Source organism: Elgaria multicarinata, chromosome 9, assembly GCF_023053635.1.
Source record: "Elgaria multicarinata webbii isolate HBS135686 ecotype San Diego chromosome 9, rElgMul1.1.pri, whole genome shotgun sequence".
Lineage (NCBI taxonomy): Eukaryota > Metazoa > Chordata > Lepidosauria > Squamata > Anguidae > Elgaria > Elgaria multicarinata.
The window spans coordinates 49,631,734-49,654,498 of NC_086179.1; the positions used below are offsets into that span (position 1 = coordinate 49,631,734).

Below are 22,765 nucleotides of genomic sequence, written 5' to 3' on the forward strand. Positions count from 1 at the left end.
TTAGGAATACCTATGAAGTAGCATTCAATTTCAACGATAAACTTCCAGGTCCTTTGTGACAGGGCAAGATTTTCTAGGATGCACTTCTTGCACAGATACTGTGGTAAGTGGAAGCTCACTGGTATACTACTAGTTTCCAAAAAATGGCAGAAGGGGAGCTGGTACTTCTGGCACCCTAATCATTTAGCATCTTAAGGCAGTGGCAAAGATACTCAGGCTGCTAGTTCACCACTATGAGGGCACACAGCTGTTTACTAGATAGGAACACCAGGCATGGAAAAGTGATGTAATTACTTCTTTCTATAGATGCTATTATTCAGCTGCTATGCACCTCCACGTTCCTGTTTTTGAACCCCTGCTTCCAAAAATACTTCAGTAATCTGGCAAGCACTGACCTCTTAAACTTCACTTGCCCTGTAAAGAGCTCAACTTGAATTTGTAAAGGACAAGTTGTTTCAAGTGATGCGCTAGTATTAATTTGTGGCAAATCTATAACCATCAAGAAATGTAAGGGGAACCCCCTTAAATTTCTGGTAGGTGACTGTTAAATATTTATCTCCAGAAAAATCTTACCAGACATGAACTGTGTAATAGAGGATAATTCCATTTGGCTCCAGTGGTGGTTGCCATGACAACTTCACATTGACACCAGACAACTGTTTTACCGTGAGCAATTGTGGAGGAGAACTAGGAGCTGTAAAATGAGGGCACAATATCTTGTTAAATGGTCTTGATTTCAGAGATAATTAAAAACATATCTTAAAATGGACTTTTATCCATATTAGTATTATAAGCAGGGTATTTGGTCTGAGGTGGGGGTTTTGTAGTGAGAAGATAAAGGACAATTTTGCATGGTAATGGTAAGACATCTGTTTCTGTGATGCAATGGAAAATACTGTTTCATGAGAAGATGGAGCTGCGGGTGATTCAAGTATATTGTTGTAATTTTTTCCTTGTAATAAAAACATGAACTTTATAGGTGTGAACCCATGTAAAATATAGTCAAGTAGTTCCGCTGAGAAGCAAATGAATTGGAAATTGTTATATTAGCTTCAAAGGGTAGGGAAATTGATTGGCATCACACTGATAGACAATAAAAATGCAGCATTTTGATATTTCACTGCATTAAATTAAAAGACACAGAGCCTTAAATGTCATGTCAAATATATAAGTGCAATTAAAACTCAAGTCAAATCAAGATAGCTGGAAAACAAGATATAACAATGAAAAATGGGAAAGAACAGGGTGTGGGTCAGCAGTAGAGTATACGCTTTGGATGTATAAAATGTATTACCCTGCATCTTAAGCTCTATACACATTTCACTCCATGTATTGAAATATTGGTGGGACTGTGCTGCAGGCGCATCCCCAACACTGTGCCTGACCTAGCCCTGGCTCAGTATCCACAGCTGCTTATATTGTAGGGATGTATGATTATTTCATTTTGTTTTTGACCAGAAATTACACCTCCTGGAACCAAACACAGGCACAAATGCAATCTACAATTGAAGTCTGTACATATCTCAGCTTGCAATTCAATTCATGGAATTTTTAAAAAGTGCATTTGAAAAATGCATACGTTTGAAAACTATGTATGAAAAAAGTGTACTTTTGAAAAATGTGTACACTCTCATCAATTGGGGGAAACGTGCACAATTGATGTGTACGTTCGGAAAACACGCATGAAAATACACAAATATTTTGTGTGAAAAAAGACAACAAAGCTCACAATCTGATAGACATGAGTTGGAATGGGTTTCAAATGGAATCCTGAGAAACTCAACAAACTTGAATTTTGCTGGTTTGCACAACTCACATGAGTTCCTTCACAAACATTCAAACTCCACATGTGGATTTTGGGCTGTAAGTGTAGCCTGTGCATGCAATATTGCTGGCAGGGCCAGCAGCATGACCCCACCCTTGCTTCAGCATGTAGGTGTCCCATGTTCATGTCACATGACTGGGCTTTTGTTGATTCAGTGCTGCCATTTAATAAATTTTAGTGTGTGTTTTATTGTTTTACATATTGTTTTATAATTTCACTCTAAGCCATCTTGTGGATTCTGCGAATAGAAAAGTGAGGCAGAAATCCTTTCAAATCCATAAATGTATACATCCATCCATCCATAAAATACCAGTGGAGGCTGGTGGTTTCAATGTCAGTGGGGTGGTGAATCACTTGAATAGCTCCTTTAGAGCACCGACTGAAATCTAGAATGGATTCACTGCTGCATTGACACTGAAGCCACCAGACTCCACTATAAAATACAATAGTGATCCATACACACACAGAGTTAAATCTGAGTAAAATACATCAGATTGGTGGTTGTTGTTTTTAAATCCAAATGTACTCAATTTTGGAAGCAATAGTTTTCTAATCAAATAATCCTTTTTTCCTATGAAGGGTCAATTGGGGGCTACAGTCAATGGTGGGTGCAGCTGGCAGCATTGCATAGCTTATTCTCTCTACACCAACCCATCTTTCTCTCTGTGCCATCTCAGAAATTAGGCTGAGAGCCACAGGTTTCCCATCCTATGTCTAAGTCCAAAAAACCTCAACAACAACCCACAAACGCGTGCCAAAACATTCAAACCCCCCATCTTTATCAATGATTGTTATGCAAAATAAAAAAATTGTTTCATTATCTTCACATATTTAGAAGGACTGATCCATGTTTGTCTACCCATAGGACATGCAGCTTCTTAAAAGTAGCATTAGAATACTTGAACATCTATGCTAAAGAAGTAAAAGTCTTGGAATTGGACCCATATATAGTAATGGTGCTGGAATAGAGCTCTCCTTGAAGCTTTGGGGCTCCATCCCTAGTCAAGACTGGGCCCATTGGTCTGACTCAGTATAAAGCAGCTCCTAATCTTCTTTGTAAATTTTAGAACATGTTGAAATCGGCCCTGTTCAGACAACATGCTGAACTGTGATGGTTAAGCATTTTGAGCTAAACATTATGGCTTAGTGTGTCATGTGAACCATTCCTAACCATGGTGGCTACATAACCACAGTTTAAACAACTGCAAAAGGGTTAGCAGCCTAACCATGGCTTAACGTGTTGTCTGAAATACTTTGTTACCACTTTGTTAAGACAACCGAACATGTTATCAAGATTCAATAAATATTCATCAGTTAAAATGTGTTGTTGTTATTGTTGTTATTGCTATTACTGCTACTAATCACAATAAAAAGTATTTCTTTATAATCATATTTAGTTTAAACCACACAAAACAGCATCATGTCCCAAAACATTAAAAACAACAACACGTCATAGTTGTAGTCATGCATGGAAATTAGGAAAATTGCACAGCTATGAGCAAATGTATGAAGCAATTGGCCTGATGCTCAGAACACTCTGTACTTGCAAGAAAGTACATTAGCAACGTTTTTGTTTATGTGCTTCTCATAACTGATTTGCCATAGCACTGCCTTCTGAAATTTGGCTAAAAAAGGACCTTTAAAATTTATCAAATGTGTGAACTTATTGGGCTTGTACAATAATGATAGCTGTATTTTGTCCTTTAATATTATTCTAACCGGGACACTTCTCAGTTTTCAGCTTGGCCTGCAAAACTCCTCCTTTTCTGTGAAGGTTTAATACCTACTAACTGGCAACTTTTCCCTTGCTCAGAGAAGATTGCTTGCAAACATTCTGGCATGACAGTCCACCTTAAACAATTGATGTGAAAGGCTTCACCAGTACAAACACAAAACATTGTAATTCAACAATGACAGAAAACTTACCATCTTCATCAGTCAATATGTTCAGCGGTGCACTGCGAGCACCTTCCCCTTTTACAGTACTTGAAGACACCTCAACTATGTATTTTGTATAGATTTTTAAACCTAAATAAAGAGTAAATATGTTAAGCATATTTATATTTTCCTTGGTTTCAATGTTACAATTAGAAAAAGTCAAATGATGAATAAAGATTATGAATAAATGAATAAAGTTTTAAAGTAACAACCTGCTATAGTAATCACCTGTAATAATTAGTGACAGATGAGTGGTGTTGATGATTCTTTCATCAGTTCCATCAGCCTCTCTGAGATATATAGTATAGCTCTCTATAATCCCGTTGGGGACAGATGGGGGGTAAAATGATAACTCTATTTCTGAAGAAGATATGTTCCTGTAGGTTATGTTTTGTGGTGGGAAGTCTGGTACTGAAAGGAAAGAATTCAAGCAAAAGGTTATTCAAATTAAATTTGAGAGAATTACTATGCATATAGTACTACTACTAAGGATGTGCCAACAACTGAAACTCAAGAGAAAACAGCCCCAATCGCCAAACAGGACCATTATTCCTTGATCCACCAAGCCCCAGCCTGTGTAATCCTTGCAAAACTACCAACAGATATTAAGTTTAGCTTTAAAAGACAAAATTAAACCAATATTAAAGAGCATTTTCTTGCAGCTTGCAGCCTGGTAACTTTTTAAATCTCAAATCCAGTTTTAAAATGTTCTGTTGGTGCCTTTTGTCCTCCAGAGTGGTCCCTGGAGGTCAGGTACACAAATGGGGAAAAATATTCTTCAACCAGAGCAGATGGTTTCTTTAAGTCTAGAGTGGGATATTACAATTATTTGTAGTGGATGGACCTGGTCATTCCTCACTCACCAGGCCAACAAATCCTTGGTACTAGGGTGAAAAGAGGAAGGCAGATGTATAGCAGGCTTCTCCTTAACTGTCCTCAATACTCTTGAGCTTAGGAACATGCCAGGGTACAAAGGGGTTGTAATTGCCTATGACTATCTGATGCTCACCCACCTGGCTTGCTGCACTAGGCAATGGGACCTTCCCCACGCGCACACGCGCACACACACTTATTTATTTATTTATTATAAAATTTATAAACCACTGAGAGATATCAGAATCGTGTGCAATAAATAAAAATACAAAAAAATATAGTAAAAGCAAATAGCTTGGCATATTACTAGAGCTGCAAGTCAGATGTTAGTAATCCTCGGAAAACTTCATTTCCAAGCACCTATTTTTCTTGCCTTGCAGCCATAGTGGTGTGCCACATAAGTATAGGGTGACCATATGAAAAGGAGGACAGGGTTCCTGTATCTTTAACAGTTGTATTGAAAAGGGAATTTCAGCAGGTGTCATTTGTATATATGGGGAACCTGGGGGAATTTCCTCTTCATCACAACAAATTTCTTCTTCATCACAACAGAGCTGCAGGTGCCCTGCCCTCTTTTGAATCTGGTCACTCTAGTATAGCTCCTGCAGCTTTAACTGTTGTGATGAAGAGGGAATTTCACCAGGTTCTCCATATATACAAATGACACCTGCTGAAATTCCCTTTTCTATGCAGCAGTTAAAGATACAGGAGCCCTGACCTCCTTTTCATATGGTCACCCTACATAGGTACCACTATCCCACCACTGCCAATATCAGAACAGAAAGCTAGGTAGGTGGGAGTCAGGGAGAAGGGGGTATGGATATGGGCTGGTTTGTGGGAAAAGGGCAGGGAGGAAGGATTTGACCTTTTCTCCAGCTTAGATTAAAATCAGAGCTCAAGAACTTTCAGAGTTGTAAGACTCACTTTGGTATGAAGTGAGTATTATGAGCCACCAAGAACTTATGTTTCCAAACATGAAATCACAAGACAGGATACTGCATGACTGTTGTTGAAAAGTGGGACTGCAAGTCCTAGATCATCCAAAACATTGCAGAACAATTGAAAACACAAAAGTATAGACCACAGGGTTGGCTGAACTGCAGAGATCAAGGTCAAGACAAAGCCACAGCCTGCTTTCACTCAGTGAAAATGCACAGGGAGGTAATCTCACACTCCGAGAATCCCTATGCAGGAGCATATCGCACACATATCACATGCAAAACCAAATATGTTCCATCATAATATTTCAGCTTAATACCCAAATCCTAAACATGTTTATTTTGCAATCAATCCTATTGATTTGAAATGTGGGACTTCATTGCAATAACAATGCTTAAAACCAAAGCCATAGAACATTTTGCACTTACCAGTTTCAGCCGTTCGTACAGATAACAGGGCAGATGACTGATTCCCATGACCAAGGCGAGTGAATGCCAGGACAGAAATGTTATACAGAGTGAATGGTTTCAAGCCATTTAAAAGAAGGTTTGTCGCTGTAGTATTTTTAAAAATTAAAGTAGTGGCATCATCATATATAATTTCATAATGAGTTATGATCCCATTAGGCTTTTCTGGTGGTGACCATCTTAAATTTATTTCTGTGGCTGTCACTTCTAGTATCTCGACATTCTTTGGTGGCGAACTGGGTTCTTTAGTTCAAAAATCACAAAGAAAGTTGTAGAGATCTTTTCAATATATCAGACATGTTTCCATTGATTCATAGTTGCTTTAAAAATCCAGCATTCAGAAATTACAGTAAGGTGTGGAAAAGATTATATTTTCCTTTCTCATATTTATACTGTCACTATAATGTTACATTTATTTATTTATTACATTTATATACCGCCCCATATCCGAAGATCTCTGGGCGGTTTACAAAGTTTAAAATACTGAACATTAAAAACCGATATACAAAATTTAAAACCATAAAAAGCATAACAACAGATTACGTACAATATCCATTCAAAACAACTATTCTCAGTCAGTTAAAAACTCAACATATGCTGTTAAATGCCTGGGAGAAAAGTCTTGATCTGGAACCAAAAATATAACAATGTTGGCACCAGGTGAGCCTCGTTGGGGAGATCATTCCATAATTGGGGGGCCACCACTGAAAAGGCCCTCTCCCTTGTTGCCATCCTCCGAGCTTCCCTCAGAGTAGGCACCCAAAGGAGGACCTTAGATGTTGAACATAATGTACAGGTAGGTTCATGTCAGGAGAGACGTTCCATCAGGTATTGTGGTCGCAAGCTGTGTAAGGCCTTATAGGTTAAAACCAGCACTTTGAATTGGGCTTGGAAACGTACAGGCAGCAAATGCAAGCAGGCCAGAGTCAGTCTTAAATGTTCAAACCTTCTGGTTCCTGTTATCAATTTGGCAGCTGCATGTTACAGAAGCTGCAGCTTCTGAACCATCTTCAAAGGCTGCCCCATATAGAGGGCATTACAGTAATCTAACTTGGAGGTTACCAGATCATAGACAACTGAAGCCAGGTTATCCCTGTCCAGATAGGGGCATAGCTGGGCCACCAACCGAAGTTGGTAGAAGGCACTTGTTCCACCAAGGCCACCTGAACCTCAAGTGACAGAGATGGTTCTAGGAGAACCCCAAGCTACAAACCTGCTCCTTCAGAGGGAATGCAACCCCATCCAGAACAGGTTGAACACCCTCTATCTGGTCAGAAGAACCACCCACTAACAGCATCTCAGTCTTGTCTGGATTGAGTTTCAGTTTATTAGCCCTCATCCAGTCCATTGTTGCAGCCAGGAACTGGTTCAGCATATCAGCCTCACCTGATGAAGATGAAAAGGAGAAATAGAGCTGTGTGCATCAGCGTACTGCTGACAACGAACACCCAACTGTTTCATGTAAATGTTAAACAGCATGGGGGAAAGATTGACCCCTGAGGAACCCCATACTGGAAAATCCACGGGGCCAAGCAATGTTCCCAAAGCACCACCTTCTGGAGCCAACCTGCCAAGTAGGAGTGGAACCACTGCAATGCAGTCCCTCCCACTCCTAACTCAGCCAGTCGTCCCAGAAGAATACCATGATTAATGGTATCAAAAGCCACTGAGAGATCAAGGAGAATCAGCAGAGTCACACTCCCCCTGTCTTTCTCCCGACATAGATCATATAGACAGTATAACTTAAGAGAGCAATCATTTCATTCATATCGAACTCTTATGAAGGATTCATATTGAACTCTTGAATAAAAGAAAAGGCTATCTCATTTCTGCCAAAACTGTTGGCTTATTATAATGCAAAATAAAAACCACTACATATTGCTTATATATTTAGCTATATTAGTCATAATATTTAGTGCATTATAGCTATTAGACATATTAAATTAAGATTCTTGGGAAATTTAGAAACATTTCTTTCTACTTCATGTAAATCCCTATCAGGAAAAGCTGCCTTCCTGTTTTACGTAGAAAAAAAATGTAGTTACGATAGCAGACAGGAAATTGAGGTGGAATTTTCTAGAGATTAGTTACAATGAAGATCCTCAAAAATGCAGATTTAGTAAGTTTCAAGTCAAGTTACAACTAGGTTGACTGAACAACAACATGAATGGTTTGAATGAGCTAAGAAAGGTCAATTTTACAAAACCTGGACACAGTTAACATTTTTAAAAAACATTTGTATATATTCATATTTCATTCAGTATTTTTAGGTACTGACATGGCTCAATCAGCCAAGACATACCAAACAATAAAATCAGCATGAACAATATGCTTACCATCTTCAGGTGTTCTCACAAAAATATCATTGTCTTCGGACAGAGCACTTTCTCCTATTGTAGTAGAAGCTGCTACCCTCATTTTATAATTTGTATACTTTCTCAAACCTAGACGGAATAAGAAGCAAACTCCACAAATGCAATCCACTGGTACCTTCACTCATGTAAGCCCCATCAAAATAAACAGATTTATACAGTTTTCATTTCCTCTAATGGACAGCAAGCAGACATTATTCCCAAGGAACACCAAGACATTACAAGTTGAATGATCTAGGTAAAGTTGTCAAGTCTTATTTAGGAGGGGTTTTCAGTGTAGCATGCTGAACTTCTTGGTTTTATAACTTAGTTTTAACTATTATTCTTATGGACCAGGATTCAAAGAACTGAATATTCCCAGTATTTTAATACCCCCCCATCTTTAACAGCAGATATCTGTTCTCTATGCCATATAGATGAGAGGGGTGTGCTGTTCAAGAAACACAAAACCCAAAGCCTCTTTGGGTATGCAGGGTATAACTGGATCTATCTTTTATTATTTTACTTTGCTAAATTCTCTGCTAGACACTTGTAGTCACTGAAAATAGTATGTGTTTTGGGCGGGATAAGAGAAAGAGGGTGAGAGAGAATGTTTATTTTTAATCATCAAAGTGAATGCAAAATGATAGCACAATTTGGCATAAGTAAATTCTGCAGAACACTATTTCAAGTGCAGTAAAAATAAGAGACCTTCATAATACCCAGAACTTGTATAAAGGTTCTTGGATTCACCATCACTCCAGGCTGAGGATGTGCTAGACAATGCCTATAAAAAGGGCCAGTGCTTTAGAAGGATTTCAGTTCTCTAAAGCATGCTGATAGTAGAGACAGAATATGAAAACAGATGCATTTATATTCAATTATTCCAACACATTTTAACAGCTGCTACAAATATTTTTACACTACCATTACCTGTAATTAAGATGCTGTTATTTGATGTAGTCAAGTGAAAAGCTCTGTTTGTATCCAGCTCCATTGCATAAACTGTGTAATGTGTGATTTTTCCATTGGGATTTATTGGTATATCCCAAGACAGCAAAACTGAGGATGAACTAATATTTTTATAATTTATGTTTTTTACGGAGCTTGGAACTGCAGAACAAAAACAAACCATTTTGTCTCAGTTAGAAAATTGGGGGGAAATTAAGAACTGCCAGCATGAAAACATTTCAGTCATGAAACGTTACCTTGTTCACTTGTCCTAGCAATGAGAATAGCTGGTGGTCCTTCTCCAATGATTGTAAAAGCAGACACAGCAATTACATATTTAGTGAAAGGCTGGAGTCCATTTACAAGATATGACAGCTGCTCAGCTGAAAGGTTGATGGCATCAATAAATGCTTTACATATTAAAAAGGAAAAGAAAACATTGTTATCTTTTCATTAAATAATCAGCACCAAAATGATTGTCAAGTTGATCAGCACCAAAGCAAATTAAAGTAGTAGAGCTGTGCACAAATGGCCACTGGAAATTCTCCTCCCTATTTGTAAGTGGAAAAATTGGGGAGATAATTTCACTGAATTTCTCCAGGGCAAGAGAAATTCTCAACAGTTCCTCACAGGTAGGGCTCACCATTGGCAAATCACTGCAAGTTGGCTGAGGGTACTGTATGTGAGTGTGCGTTTTCCTTTCTATTACACACCTCTGCATTGCTCTGCAGCCTCCCAGACTGCCAGAACTTTCTCATCTAAAAAATCCCTTTGGATTGGAATTACTTCATGATGTCTTCTCCTGAGCCTTAATTGAAGTGTGGGAAGCTGAGAAAACTACAGGCTGCCAGAGAGATGAAAAACAGGACATTTGCACACCCTCTTTGGCCATCTCCTAACTAAGGTAAACACAAGAAACCCAAACCCAACCCATGAGAATTTCTCTGAAATTTTCTTCACCATTAAATTTGTTTTTTGAAAGCAATTACTTTTCTATCAAATTGACAGAGAATGATTGGGAAAAAAATATGAGAGCAATTTTGGCACAGCACTAGAAATTAGCAATCCAATAAAATAAAAGCATATCATTCAGATGGAACAGAGGCTGGCATTGGATACAGCCGAGAAATGAACCCTGTGTGTCAAATAATAGGGTTCCCCAACCCCCAGGCCATGGACCGGTCCGGGTCTGTGGCCTGTTAGGAACCAGGCCGTGCTCTCATTGACAACAATGCAATTTCTGCATTGACAACAACCAAAACGAGATTACGGAATAGACTGGACATAAGCAACACACTTTGGGTGTCACTGTCTCCCATCACCCCCAGATAGGACTGTCTAGTTGCAGGAAAACAAGCTCAGGGCTCCCACTGATTCTGCATTATGGTGAGTTGTATAATTATTTCATTATATATTACAATGTAATAATAATAGAAATAAAGTGCACAATAAATGTAATGTGCTTGAATTATCCCAAAACCATCCCCTCAACACACACACACACACACACACACACCGGTCCGTGGAAAAATTGTCTTCCATGATTGTCCCTAGTGCCAAAAAGGTTGGGGACTGCTGTCATATAACATACAGGCAGACTAAGAAATAGCAGTTTTACACTGCAAACCTATGTATGTCTACTCATAAGTAAACCCCATTGAGTTTAATAAGAATTATTCCTTGGTAAGTGTATATAGGATTGTAACCTTAACATGTTTTCATTCTTGTAGTATACACATTGGTGAAAAAAGAGAAAGGAAATTAAATTATTCTTATTATAATGGAAATGGAATACGTGTCTTTTGAACCATTAGTGCAAGATCAGTCATGACCACCAAGAAGCTTGGCTGTATTTTTAAAAAAACTAGTTTCATTTACAAGTGACCTTCAAAGGAATGTAAATAAAATCAGAATGTGGCCTTGTCTTGTTTAATGCCTTCACTTGAACAGAAAAAAAAAATCAGAAATGCCTTTTAAGCCTATATCTGTCAGCCAGGCCTTGTTGAATGGCTCATAAATATCCATACTTAGTCAAGAAAAATGCTCCATTGATAATGCTGTGCATGCTAATGACATCACTGTGTCACAGGGCCATCTCCACCTGTTTGTTGCCCCCATGTAGCAGAGCTGTAACTTTTTGACCTATTTACTTTCTGTGACATTTGAAAACCTATTAGTCAAAAGCTCTTGGAAAAATTAAGGTCTGCAAGGGACACAGGGATATGCTAATCTCCTCCAATCACACCTGCCTTGGCAACTGTAATAACTGATTGTCTATGCAGCTTGTCCAGGAACTCTGGCATCTTCTTTCTCTGGAAGGAAGGTCAACTAGGTGACAAGAGGCTAGTAATCTCTGCTTGTGTGGTATTTTTCATTTGCTTCAGGCGGCAGTTGTGTGTGTGGGGGGTGGGAGAGTCAGAATCAGCAAATGACTCATTAATAATTTGGCTGATCTCTGTGCTAACATCATCTACTGTATGTGACAGTAGCCTTTTGAACAATGAGGTAGGTTTAGAAAAGAACCTTTACAGCTTACCTGATTCTGCATGTAGTTCTGCAACTTCATTCAGAGTAGGAAAATTATCACCAGCTATACTAGTAAATTTCACTGGAGAAAATGTGTGCACTGTCGGAAACATCTCAGCTGAACCTTCGGTTACTGTGTCTATTTTATTCCATGTGAAAGATGGTGTATATTCATTTATCAAATCTGGATCCACAGATTCAATAAAATGCTAAAATGAAAATAAAAGAGACATTTTCACTGACTAAAACTCTCTCATTTTCAATCCTTACATTAGAATGAGAAATAAGGGATAATGTGAAAGTACTGAGAATCAACAAGTAGTAGCTGGTTTCAAATGAAAGCACCTTATTTTTTTCTGTTAGAATTGTATCTTCAAGAGTTTCCCCTGTGTCCTCAAGCAAAACTTTTACTCTGTACTGTGTGATGATTCCATTTGGTTGCTGTGGTTTCTTCCAAGCAATTCTAATAAAGGTTGCTGCTTCGTCTGCCACATGCAAATCAAATACAGGTCCAGGAACTAGAACATATGGAACATAATGACAATTAAACACTTCAAGTAGTATGCAATGTTATTCCTACATAGAATAGCCCCATTAAAATGAAGGGAATTGTGTTAATTGTGTAACACAATTAAAAGTTAATTGTGACTAACAAGTGTCTCATTTATTACAATGGCTCAACTCTACATAGGACTAACATTGGATACTACTCATGAATTCTTCTCTTATGTTAACAAAATCCTCTATAAAATCACTAATTTGTTCCATCAGAAAAACTTGTAAGCATCAGAAAATATTTGTGTGAAGATCTGGAGTCTAGTCTTAGGTTTTGATAGCTTCTATAGCCATTAAAATGTGGAGTCTTCCTGGTTGACAGGGTTTGGATTCATGTTACCCTGAATCTAGACATGTATGCCTGCAATATAAGCCAAAGTTGCAACAATTCAAGTACCCTGTGAATTGGCCCTAGGGTCCATTCAGCTATGCTGCATGTTAGTTGCACTCACATTTTAAAATTTGGCTAGCAAATATTCTGTTTGAGCAGAATTCTGATGGATTAACTAAAATGGCTTTAGGATCTTGGAAGCAGGAATGTCTGATGTCCTATTTCCACTGATAGCACACTTTGTTCTACCAATTTTAAGATATACTACAATTATGCATGTTGCTGAAGTTCTGCATGTTGGGAAGTTACCTGATCTTGGTGGATATTCAGATCAGCTAGGAACTTTAGAAATATTTAGTGAATTGTTTATGTCGTCAGAATAGCTAATGACCCCAGCTGAAGTAATCATTAGTCCCATCAGGGCAAGTAATAATTTCCAGGACTCTTAGGGCTGAACAGATATTAGCCTTGCAGTAAACCACTCATCCATTCATTCAGGGTAGCTAGCTATTTCGGTCTATCAGAGCAGGCTTCCTTCCTTCCACATCACTATTCTGATATATAAAGGCCAGTTCCCAAGGTCTATCTCTTTATTACAATTTAGAATGATAAAAAAAATGAAGCCATTCACTTCCAGGGGGAAAGTGTTACACTTGGGGGCACCATTGCAGTGTGTGTGTGTGTGTGTGTGTGTGTGTGTGTGTGTGTGTGTGAGAGAGAGAGAGAGAGAGAGAGAGAGAGAGAGAGAGAGAGAGAGCGAGCACTTCAGTGACAGAGACAGATAAACAATGATTTAACTCATTTCTTTTGTAAAATCCCATGCATGCTTACCTTTGAGTAAACCCCATTGAACAGATACAGGCTTACTAAGGAAAGGAAAAGCCATCCTTCATATTTGTGAACTTCCAGGAAAAGGATTTAAGGTTTTTTTTAAAAAAAAAAATCCTAAAAAAATCAGGGGATGGACTAATCTCATTCAAACTTGGCAAGCTGGAAACTCTACTTAAGAGCTATCATTGTGCCAATTTTGATCTCTTTATCTTTAAAAATGAGGGAGCTGTGGGCAGGGAGGGTGCACCGCCCAGAGAACTTCGGCTATTGGGCGGTATAAAAATGTAATAAATAAATAAATTTTCCACATTTCTTTTAAGGTCAAAATGTACCCCTGGTTATGCCTACTCAGGAGTAAGAACATAGAGTTAAATGAGATTTAACTGTGATTCTTCACAGTTGAGTGGAGAATCACACTGCACTCCTTTTTTTTTTAGTGAGACTACCCTTAGGCACACATGCCCCCTAAAAATACATGTTGAGGGTAGAGCAGTGTCCTTTCGCATTACTGGAAGATCCGGACTTTGCCCGCACCAAAAAATAGCACTAAAGGGGGTGGGGGAGGCAATATCAAGGCAGGACAAGGATGATGGCATGTGATTCATCAACATACAATGCAGGGCAACAGTGGGCTATAATGCTGGTGTGATAGAGCCCTATGAGTCCTTTCTCACCTACCCATTCATCAGAGTAATCAGCATGGTTGCTAGTATGACAGTGATAGTTAAATCCAAATAATTGCAAGTAAATATGCATCTTTTCTCCCTCCCTCCCTTCATGTTCATTTTGGGCCAATCATGTCTTGTCTATTTGCTAGGATAGCCCTTTACAATAATCATTCTATTAACTGTAAAGAAATAGAAGGAAATGGAGTATATGGGAAGAACTATTCTTACGCATATGGAAGGCAATCTTGTATCTGAAGTGCAAGTTATTCACATTAATGCATCATGTATCAGCACCATATCAAAGTAGAACTTTATTATAAAGTTGCTTAAAATAGTATCACCTTAAAGCTAAATGAGCTGTAGAAAGTAAAATTTGCCCCTTCAATGAGTAAGATTATGAAATAAATTCCAAGTTTGCCTGTATTGTAACCACTTACTGCCATCTAATGGTCAAATAATTACTGTGGTTTCACAACTCAAAATGGATTTTTATTCAGAAATTATAAAGATGGGATTCTAGAAAGGACAACACCTGATTTATTTATTTTGTCCTTCAAAAGTCCAACTTCAAAAAGCAGCCAGGAATTTCGATACAAGAGCAAGGCATTGGGGGAGGGGAAACATGTATGTAACATTGGCAGTTTCCATTAAATTTCTCTCATACCTAATCCCTAAACTGCTTTTGGAACTCAGGAATGGGACAGCTTTTGAAATGCAAATTCTGGAACATTAAATCAGATGCAAGATTCTTGGGAGAAAAAAGATTCTTCTCCCATGATTCCTGGGAAATAAAACACATATAACTGAAACAAACATAAAGGACCAGAATTGCCTCAGTGTGTGTGTGTGTGTGTGTGTGTGTGTGTGTGTGTGTGTGTGTGTGTATCAATCCAGGCAAGGCAGTGGGTGGAAAAGTGACCACATATTGATCTGGTTTGTATACAACACTGCCTCCCACACACTTCCTGCTCCTGTTTTGTATCCACTTCCAGTAACAACCTAGAAATGGCTATTTGATTTGAAGTGCAAACCTGGAACTCTGGGATGTTGAGAGACAGATAACCCAGAGGTTTAACCCAACCACAAACCATGGGTTAAAACTCTGGATTGCTTGTCCCTTAGTTCCAGGTTCACGCATCACATCAAGCAACCCAAATATGGGCCTGCTGGAACAGAAAGGTCTTCTCTTCATGCAATATTGAAACACCATCAAAGGGGAAGTCAGAGTGCAACTCAACATTCCAAGCAACCATAAGATCCAACCATCACACCTATTTTTCATAGGCTGTATTTGTAAACACTGGCTTTCCAAAACCTGTCTTTCCATAAAATAAATGTATCAAAACATGGAGCTTACCTCCTGCAGGTGTGAAAACAGTTAGGTTGGACTTTGGCCCCACCCCAGCACTTGTCTCAGCAGCAACAAAAGCATCATATGTTGTGAATGGTATTAGATTATTAAAGGTAAACTTGAGGTCTTTTGTGCTGTTATCCAAAATATGGCCTGAAATGAACAGGTAAGTTTAATAAAAGGAAAGAAAAAGAATTCACCTTTTTTATAGGGTTACTTCTAGTTCTATTGAAAGACAACTCAACAGGCAATTAATGTTTACCCATGAATTTAGGTGAAATGTATACTGCACTTTAATTAGTATTATCATCAGTGTTGCTAAAAATCAATTGTGTTAATTTAGCCAAACAAAATTTGCCTTGTTATTTCCTCCAGTTAACCTTTAGGTTGAATGGCATATACATTCTTTTGCCTGCTGCCAAGCAAGACACCTCACCTTTTCAGAAAGAAGCAGCTAAGGAAGGAGGACATTAAATAAAAGCTTTCACCAGCTGACACTGGTACAATTTCAGTCAAATAATGTAATTAAGCCTTATTACAATATAGCTGTGAAAGCTGCTATTTTTGTTATCACACTCATTTCTAAAAAGTCATGTACAGACCATGAAACAAAAATACATAGGTTCTGATTTACCAGATGGTCCATATAATTCAACTCTGTAGCTAAACTTTCCAGTAACAATGGTTGGTGGTTCCCAAGAAACTGAGAAAGACTTTCCAGTGATGTTGCCTCTGACAAAATTTTGAGGTGGATCTTCTGGAACTAAAATAAGGTAAAGAGGACTGTTACGTCCATGAAGTCTATGCTTATGTCAGTCCCCACCCAGCATCATTTCACTGCTATAATAATCTTATAATTCATAATATGTACATCATCATAATCATTTATATAGCACTTTATTTCAAAGTGCTGTTAATCAAATAAAGTAGGTCAACAGTTTACAAAAAATACAATGAATACAATACTAATAGAATATCTTAACTGAACCAAAGTATATAACAATAATATTCAACAATATACTAGATACATATTAATAATACTTATTTATATAGCACTTTATTACAAAGCACTGTACATCAAATAAATGACGACACTATGACCAAGCCATACTTTATCACTTCATGATAAAAGAACAAAATGTCATAAATACAAAAGGTACTCTATTAAGCTCAAATTAAGATAGGTATTCTTAATATTCTTAAATGACAACCAATTTTGTAACTAGTTGGCAAGCTGTAGACATTTGGGCACATAAAATTAAGGATACAATCGTATGGCTGGGGAATGCTGGAACTTGTAGGGCTTTTTTCTGTCTAAACATGCATAGGATTGCACCCTAAGTTACTTAATAGAGATATGTGTTATTAATAGAGACTACAAAAAAAGTGTTAAAAGCACACTTTATATGCCACTTTCTAAAAATAGTCTTGGCTATAAATTCAAACTGTTTGGAATATTTTCTTGAACACTTAGTTTGTTAATGATATCCCTAACATATTGCCGTTTTGTCCTGTTGACAAAATGCTTCAGCTGTTTGATTAGGTCAAACTTGACATTATTCAAAGGCATTACTGGCCAAGAAAAAGGACAAATATATATTACAGTAGCTGTCAAAATGGGAACAGCTGTTGATCGATGGAAATAAATACCTTTTTCATTCAAAAGGTGCTCAATGCTTACCGAATATTACTTTATCATTCTCTGTTGTTTTGCCAACTCTAATGGCATCAGCTACAATCATTGTATTATTTTAAAACAACCTCTCCCAACCTGGTGCCCTCCTGTTTTGGACTACAACTCCCAGCAGTCCTGATCATTAACCACATTGGTTGCGGCTGATGGGAGTTGAGGTCTAAAATTTCTGGATGGTGCCAAGTTGGGGAAGGTTGTTGTAAAATGTTAAGTCCTGAAGAAGTTAAAGGCATAATTATGCATAATGAGCAGAAAAAACTCCTCCAACTCCCAGCATTCCCCAGTCAGCAATGATAAGAATTGAAGGTCTTTTTTCCTGTCTAAATATGCATAGGATTGCATCCTAAGTAGACCTGCAATTCTCATTAAGGGACACAACTTACTCAATAAACAATTTTTGCATTTATACAGGGCGTAATCATTTATTGTCTTTGTTTATGGAAACCCAGCCCATTTTAGAATACTGTGCCACCAAACTATGAAGATCTTTGTAATGTAAGGAAGTGTAAAAAGGATCCATAGGTTATCCCTAATAGTCAAATGGCAACTAGGCAATTTAGATCAGGAAAATATCATTAGGGAAAAGAACCGTAGCTCAAATCTTAATCTGTCTTCTACCACATGGTTGCTTTTAAAGTTTGGAAATCATAGAATAGCAGAGTTGGAAGGGGTCTACAAGGCCATCGAGTCCAACCCCCTGCTCAATCACAACATTGGTCTATTACTATGAAGATTCTTTCTGGTTTGGTGTGACAGAGGGATCACAAATGGGTTAACTCCTCCCAATGGCCAGGAAATGCAGAGATCCTTGAGAAAAGAACTGACTACACATTAACTAAATATGAATTACAATTATAATTAACAACAATAATTTTAAATCCATAAAACAAAAGAAAATATATGAAAAGTTACAAGAATTAGAATATTACTAAGTTCTTGGGGAAAATCCAAATGTGGTCTCTGATAGATAAGGTCCCTACCTCAGAGATTCTTCAGGCCTTATGACTGATATTAGGAAGGCCACCTTTAATGAGAAGAGCACTGGAGGGACTTGGTGTGGGGGCTCAAATGACGCTTTGGTAAGTCTCTTTAGAGGAACATGTTGGGTCTGGGATGGGAAATGACACACTATCAGAGGAATGAGCAGTGAAGAACCTCCTGAGATGTAGATATGTGGTCAGAGGTGTAACCCTGAAAAGGACCAAAGAGCTGAGACTTGTCTGTGGCAAGTGTTTAGCTTCAAACCCAAGTCCAGACCTGGGTGTATGAAGAGAAGAAGCTCTTTACGGGTTGCCTCCCTATGGATGAGTGACTTGCACCTACACCAGCAGATGCAAGCCTTCCATGTTGCTTCATAATCACTCAGAGTGGATGGTTTCCTGGAAGTGAGAAGTGCGTGTACAACCTTTTAAAAGTAACCTAATGCTGGAAAGCCCTCCCTTTCATAAGCCAAGTGGCTAGGCAAAGCCACAGAGGTTTTGGCAAGAGACAAGATGGGGAAAAAAGCTGAAATATGGATTCTAGAATACAAAGGAGAAGATATAAATTTGAGAGAGAGAAATGCTAAACAAAGAGAGCAAGATAAAAGCCCAGACCAGGGTGAAAGACAGGGAAGAACTGGGGTGGAGCTACAGGACAACCAGCCTCAGGCAAAGTTGTGTGATCACGTGATCCCTGTCTTTCTTGGTCTGTGGAGGGAGTTAACCCATTTGTGGATGCCTCATCACACCAAACAGAACTAATCAAAGATCTACAAGCATCTCCTCTAGTATGGCTCTTAAAATGGACATGCTGATATAAAGAAAATCATGCATGTTCTCTTTCTGAGAAGAGAGTAAACTTCAGTCTATTCATTGAAGGCACAAATACCTACAGTGAACTGACCATAGCTCGCCCAAACAAAAAATACAATGAATACCAAAATGTATATTGGGAAGGATAATCACAGCATAAAGCATTCCAAGATATATTGGTTCCTGCTGTTGTACTATATTTTAAAACAATAATGAATACTTTACATATTGATTTGCTTCTGTTAAAAATGCTTCCAGGAAAACATTTTACCTGATTCTGGTGTCCTTACAATTGCACTGTCAATGTAACCTGCTTCAATGGTAACTGCAGAAACTTCAAAAAGGTAAGTAGTGTATGGCCTGAGATTAGTCACAACAAAACTGATAGGTTCATTCCAGACAGAGCTCATTTTGCTGGGAGCAACTGTACTTGGGATAAATATAGTAGGTTTACTAGAAGTAGTTGAAGGAGTGGTAGTACTCCACAAAAATGATTCGCTGTTATCCTGTAAAGACAAAATAACCTCACAAACATTAACATTAAAATTATTTTCATGCTACCTGCAAGATGAAAATTCCAAAGCCAGTGGAAGTGTTAATTATGCATCCAAAACAGAAGAATGGCAAAACTTTTCTAACAGAACACTCCAAGCAGAAACACAACTGAATGGAAATATATAATGAAAAATAATAAAAACTTTAGTTGATTAATGCCAAACTGTTGTTACGCAAATATTTTCTTCTTTCTTTAAAAATAATAAAAACACAGGCTATTTCCTAACCCAGTATCGAAATGATACTCAGCTCAAATTGATGAATTCTGTGTCAACATTTGTAAATTAGTAATAATGGACCTAAGAGAACCAAACTTCAATTTTTAATGAAGCATATCAAAATTATGTTGCCAGCGTTCTCTACCTTGGCAATTCAAATAATCAGATTAGTCTGTAATGTTTATTGTAACATTATTGATCAATGTAGCTTATCGCAAAAAAAATTTTTAATAGAATGGTACAATTGCAATTATACAGTAATAATAATAATAATAATAATAATAATAATAATAATACATTCATTTATTTCTTACCCGCCTCTCCCTTTGGATCGAGGCAGGGAACAACATTAGAACAGGAATCAATACATCTTAAAAATTCTTGTTAACAGAGTGAAGACAAATCTTGGTGTATAACTACTTTGCTGCATGACTAATGATGACTGGAGAGACTTGTTGCTGCAAATCTGTTTGCTTAGAATCTAAATTTGGGATGAAATGTAAAGCCAAGATCTTAACACAAACAGTGCTATCCTATGCATGCTTACTCAGAAGTAATACCCATAGTGTCCAATGAAACTTACTCTTAAGATATATAGTACTGCAGCCTTATAGAAAGTAGTATGCTTTTACTTAGAAGTAAGTTCCAGTGACCTCAACACAGCTTATGCTCAGGTAAGTGGATATAGGGTTGCAACCATGATTTCCAAATTCAGCTATAAACTTAAGGAAGTTCAAACAGAAACTTAAGGATCTGTGAGGGCCGTTATTTAAAAGAAAAACTTTCAGAAATATTTCTTGCTCATGCCTGGATGGGTCCATACTTCTATAGCTGGATACTATATAATTCAGCCACTCTAGCAAACACAATGTTATTTATTTGATTGTTTACTTATTATCAGTATTTTATATCACCCTTTGATCATATTCCCAGAATGGTTTATGAAAAGAATAAAACAATTAAAATGTAAATTAATGTAAACAAAAAGCCACAAAATTATAAAAGCAGAATAAAACAGTCAGCAGGATTAAATAAATAAAGTACAAATTTCATTTAAAGAGTTCAGAAAAATAAATAGGTGCCTAGCAAGGACAATAACATAGGTGCCAGGTGAGCTTCCCTGGGAAGGGCACTCAACAATGAGTGCGGCAACACAGAGAAGGCTCTTCTCTCTCTGGAAGCCACCTGCCTCACCTCAGATGGGGAAGGAGACCCTGCAGCAGGCCCTCCACTGGAGATCTTAATGTATATATGGAGATAGGCAAGCCCTTTAATACCCAAGTAGTTAATAAAAATTACGCTGCAAATGATCACACTGAATCAACATCTGAACTAGTGTTTTGAATTTTTTTTATATGAAGTACAACTTTAAAAGTACAAAGACAACACTATGCAGATAAATACAATCTTGTTTCTATCTCTGATCAAAATGTTTTACATTACTTACGTTACACTCTGGTAACCGTCCAGATAGAAGATCCTCTACTTTAACAGAGACATCTTTCACTACTATCCCACTCCGTGCATGCTTCACACTAATTTTAAAACTGGTTATTTTTCCGTTTGGCTGCCGAGGCAGAAACCAAATCAGATTGACAGCTGAATGGTTGAATGCTTCAACTGTGAGATTCACTACTTTCCCTGGAGCTTTAAAGAGAAAGGCACATCCAAAATTAGTACTGAACTACATGTGACACATGGTCACATTCTAATGTTAAACTTCTATTACCACTCTTTTTGATATATCTATAGAAATTAGTAATTTCTGTGTATAAATGTGATCAGCATAAATGTAATCTCCAGATAATTTGTACTCTAGCCTTCCTCCTGACACTCTCCAGATGTATTGGACGACAATTCCCATCAACCCAAGCCACACATCTGGAATATGCCATTTCGGCAAATCTTGCTGTAGTCTAGATAGAGGGTTGCCAGACACAAAAATAAGACAGGGCTCCTGCATCTTTTGACAGTTGTGTAAAAAAGGGGATTTTAGTAGATAAAGGCCATTTCTACACCTGCCTTTTTCTCCAGGATCATCTCTGGATTGTTCCTGTGCATCCAAATGCCATACAGGGAATCCGAGGAGCAGGCAGGGACGATCCCTCCATTTTCCTGGGGTAACCCTTAGGTGTAGAAAGGACCATAGTCTGCATGGCAAGCTACACCTGCTGAAATTCTCTCCGCTAGACAACTATTAAAGATGCAGAAGTCTTTTTCTCTTTGCCTTCTGACTACACTATCTAAATTCCAATACTATATTTGCCAAAAGAGTATTGGGACTTTTTCACTGAGACAGATTTACCAATTGATATGTCATCGGTTCCAAGGCACATCAGTCTGAAGGCACATGAGGCAACTACCTTGCTGAAGCTAAGCAGGTCTGGGTCTGTTCAATGCTTGGAGACTATCTAGGAACCACATCTAGCCACCTTGAGTTCCACAATGGAAGAACTGGAGGCTGTAATGGGCTGGATGAGGGCCAATAAACTGAAGCTGAATCCTGATAAGATGGAAGCTCTGTGGATTGGTGGTTCCCGAGTCCGGGAATTGGGTAAGTGACTGTTCTGGATGAGGCGGCACTCCCTCTGAAGGAGCAGGTCCGTAGCTTGGGAGTACTCCTAGATCCATCATTGTCACTGGAGGCCCAGGTGAACTCTGTGGCACGGAGTACTTGGGGCCCGCTTCGGCTGATCCATCAGCTATGGCCTTTCCTGGACAGGGACAACCTAGCCACAGTGGTGCATGCACTGGTAACGTCCCGATTAGACTACTGCAATGCACTCTACATGGGGCTGCCCTTGAAGACGACTCGGATGTTGCAGCTAGTGCAAAATGCAGCAGCTAGACTGCTGGCGGGTACATCTTACAGAGACCACATAACACCGGTCTTAAAGGAA

At 38.2% G+C, this 22,765-nt stretch overlaps 1 protein-coding gene across 1 annotated transcript in view; it reads right to left on the reverse strand.

The window, feature by feature from the left end:
• PTPRQ (protein tyrosine phosphatase receptor type Q) overlaps positions 1-22,765 on the reverse strand; it is a 131,294-nt gene that overhangs the window by 72,870 nt on the left and 35,659 nt on the right. The window contains exons 22-34 of the mRNA XM_063134713.1: positions 21,313-21,512; positions 19,364-19,598; positions 16,241-16,369; positions 15,613-15,759; positions 12,216-12,388; positions 11,881-12,079; positions 9,602-9,727; positions 9,327-9,506; positions 8,379-8,486; positions 6,004-6,285; positions 3,992-4,174; positions 3,752-3,853; positions 574-694 (exon numbers count right to left, since the gene is read on the reverse strand). Of these exons, the coding sequence (XP_062990783.1) occupies positions 574-694; positions 3,752-3,853; positions 3,992-4,174; positions 6,004-6,285; positions 8,379-8,486; positions 9,327-9,506; positions 9,602-9,727; positions 11,881-12,079; positions 12,216-12,388; positions 15,613-15,759; positions 16,241-16,369; positions 19,364-19,598; positions 21,313-21,512 (2,185 nt within the window). The remainder of the gene's footprint in view (positions 1-573; positions 695-3,751; positions 3,854-3,991; positions 4,175-6,003; positions 6,286-8,378; positions 8,487-9,326; positions 9,507-9,601; positions 9,728-11,880; positions 12,080-12,215; positions 12,389-15,612; positions 15,760-16,240; positions 16,370-19,363; positions 19,599-21,312; positions 21,513-22,765) is intronic.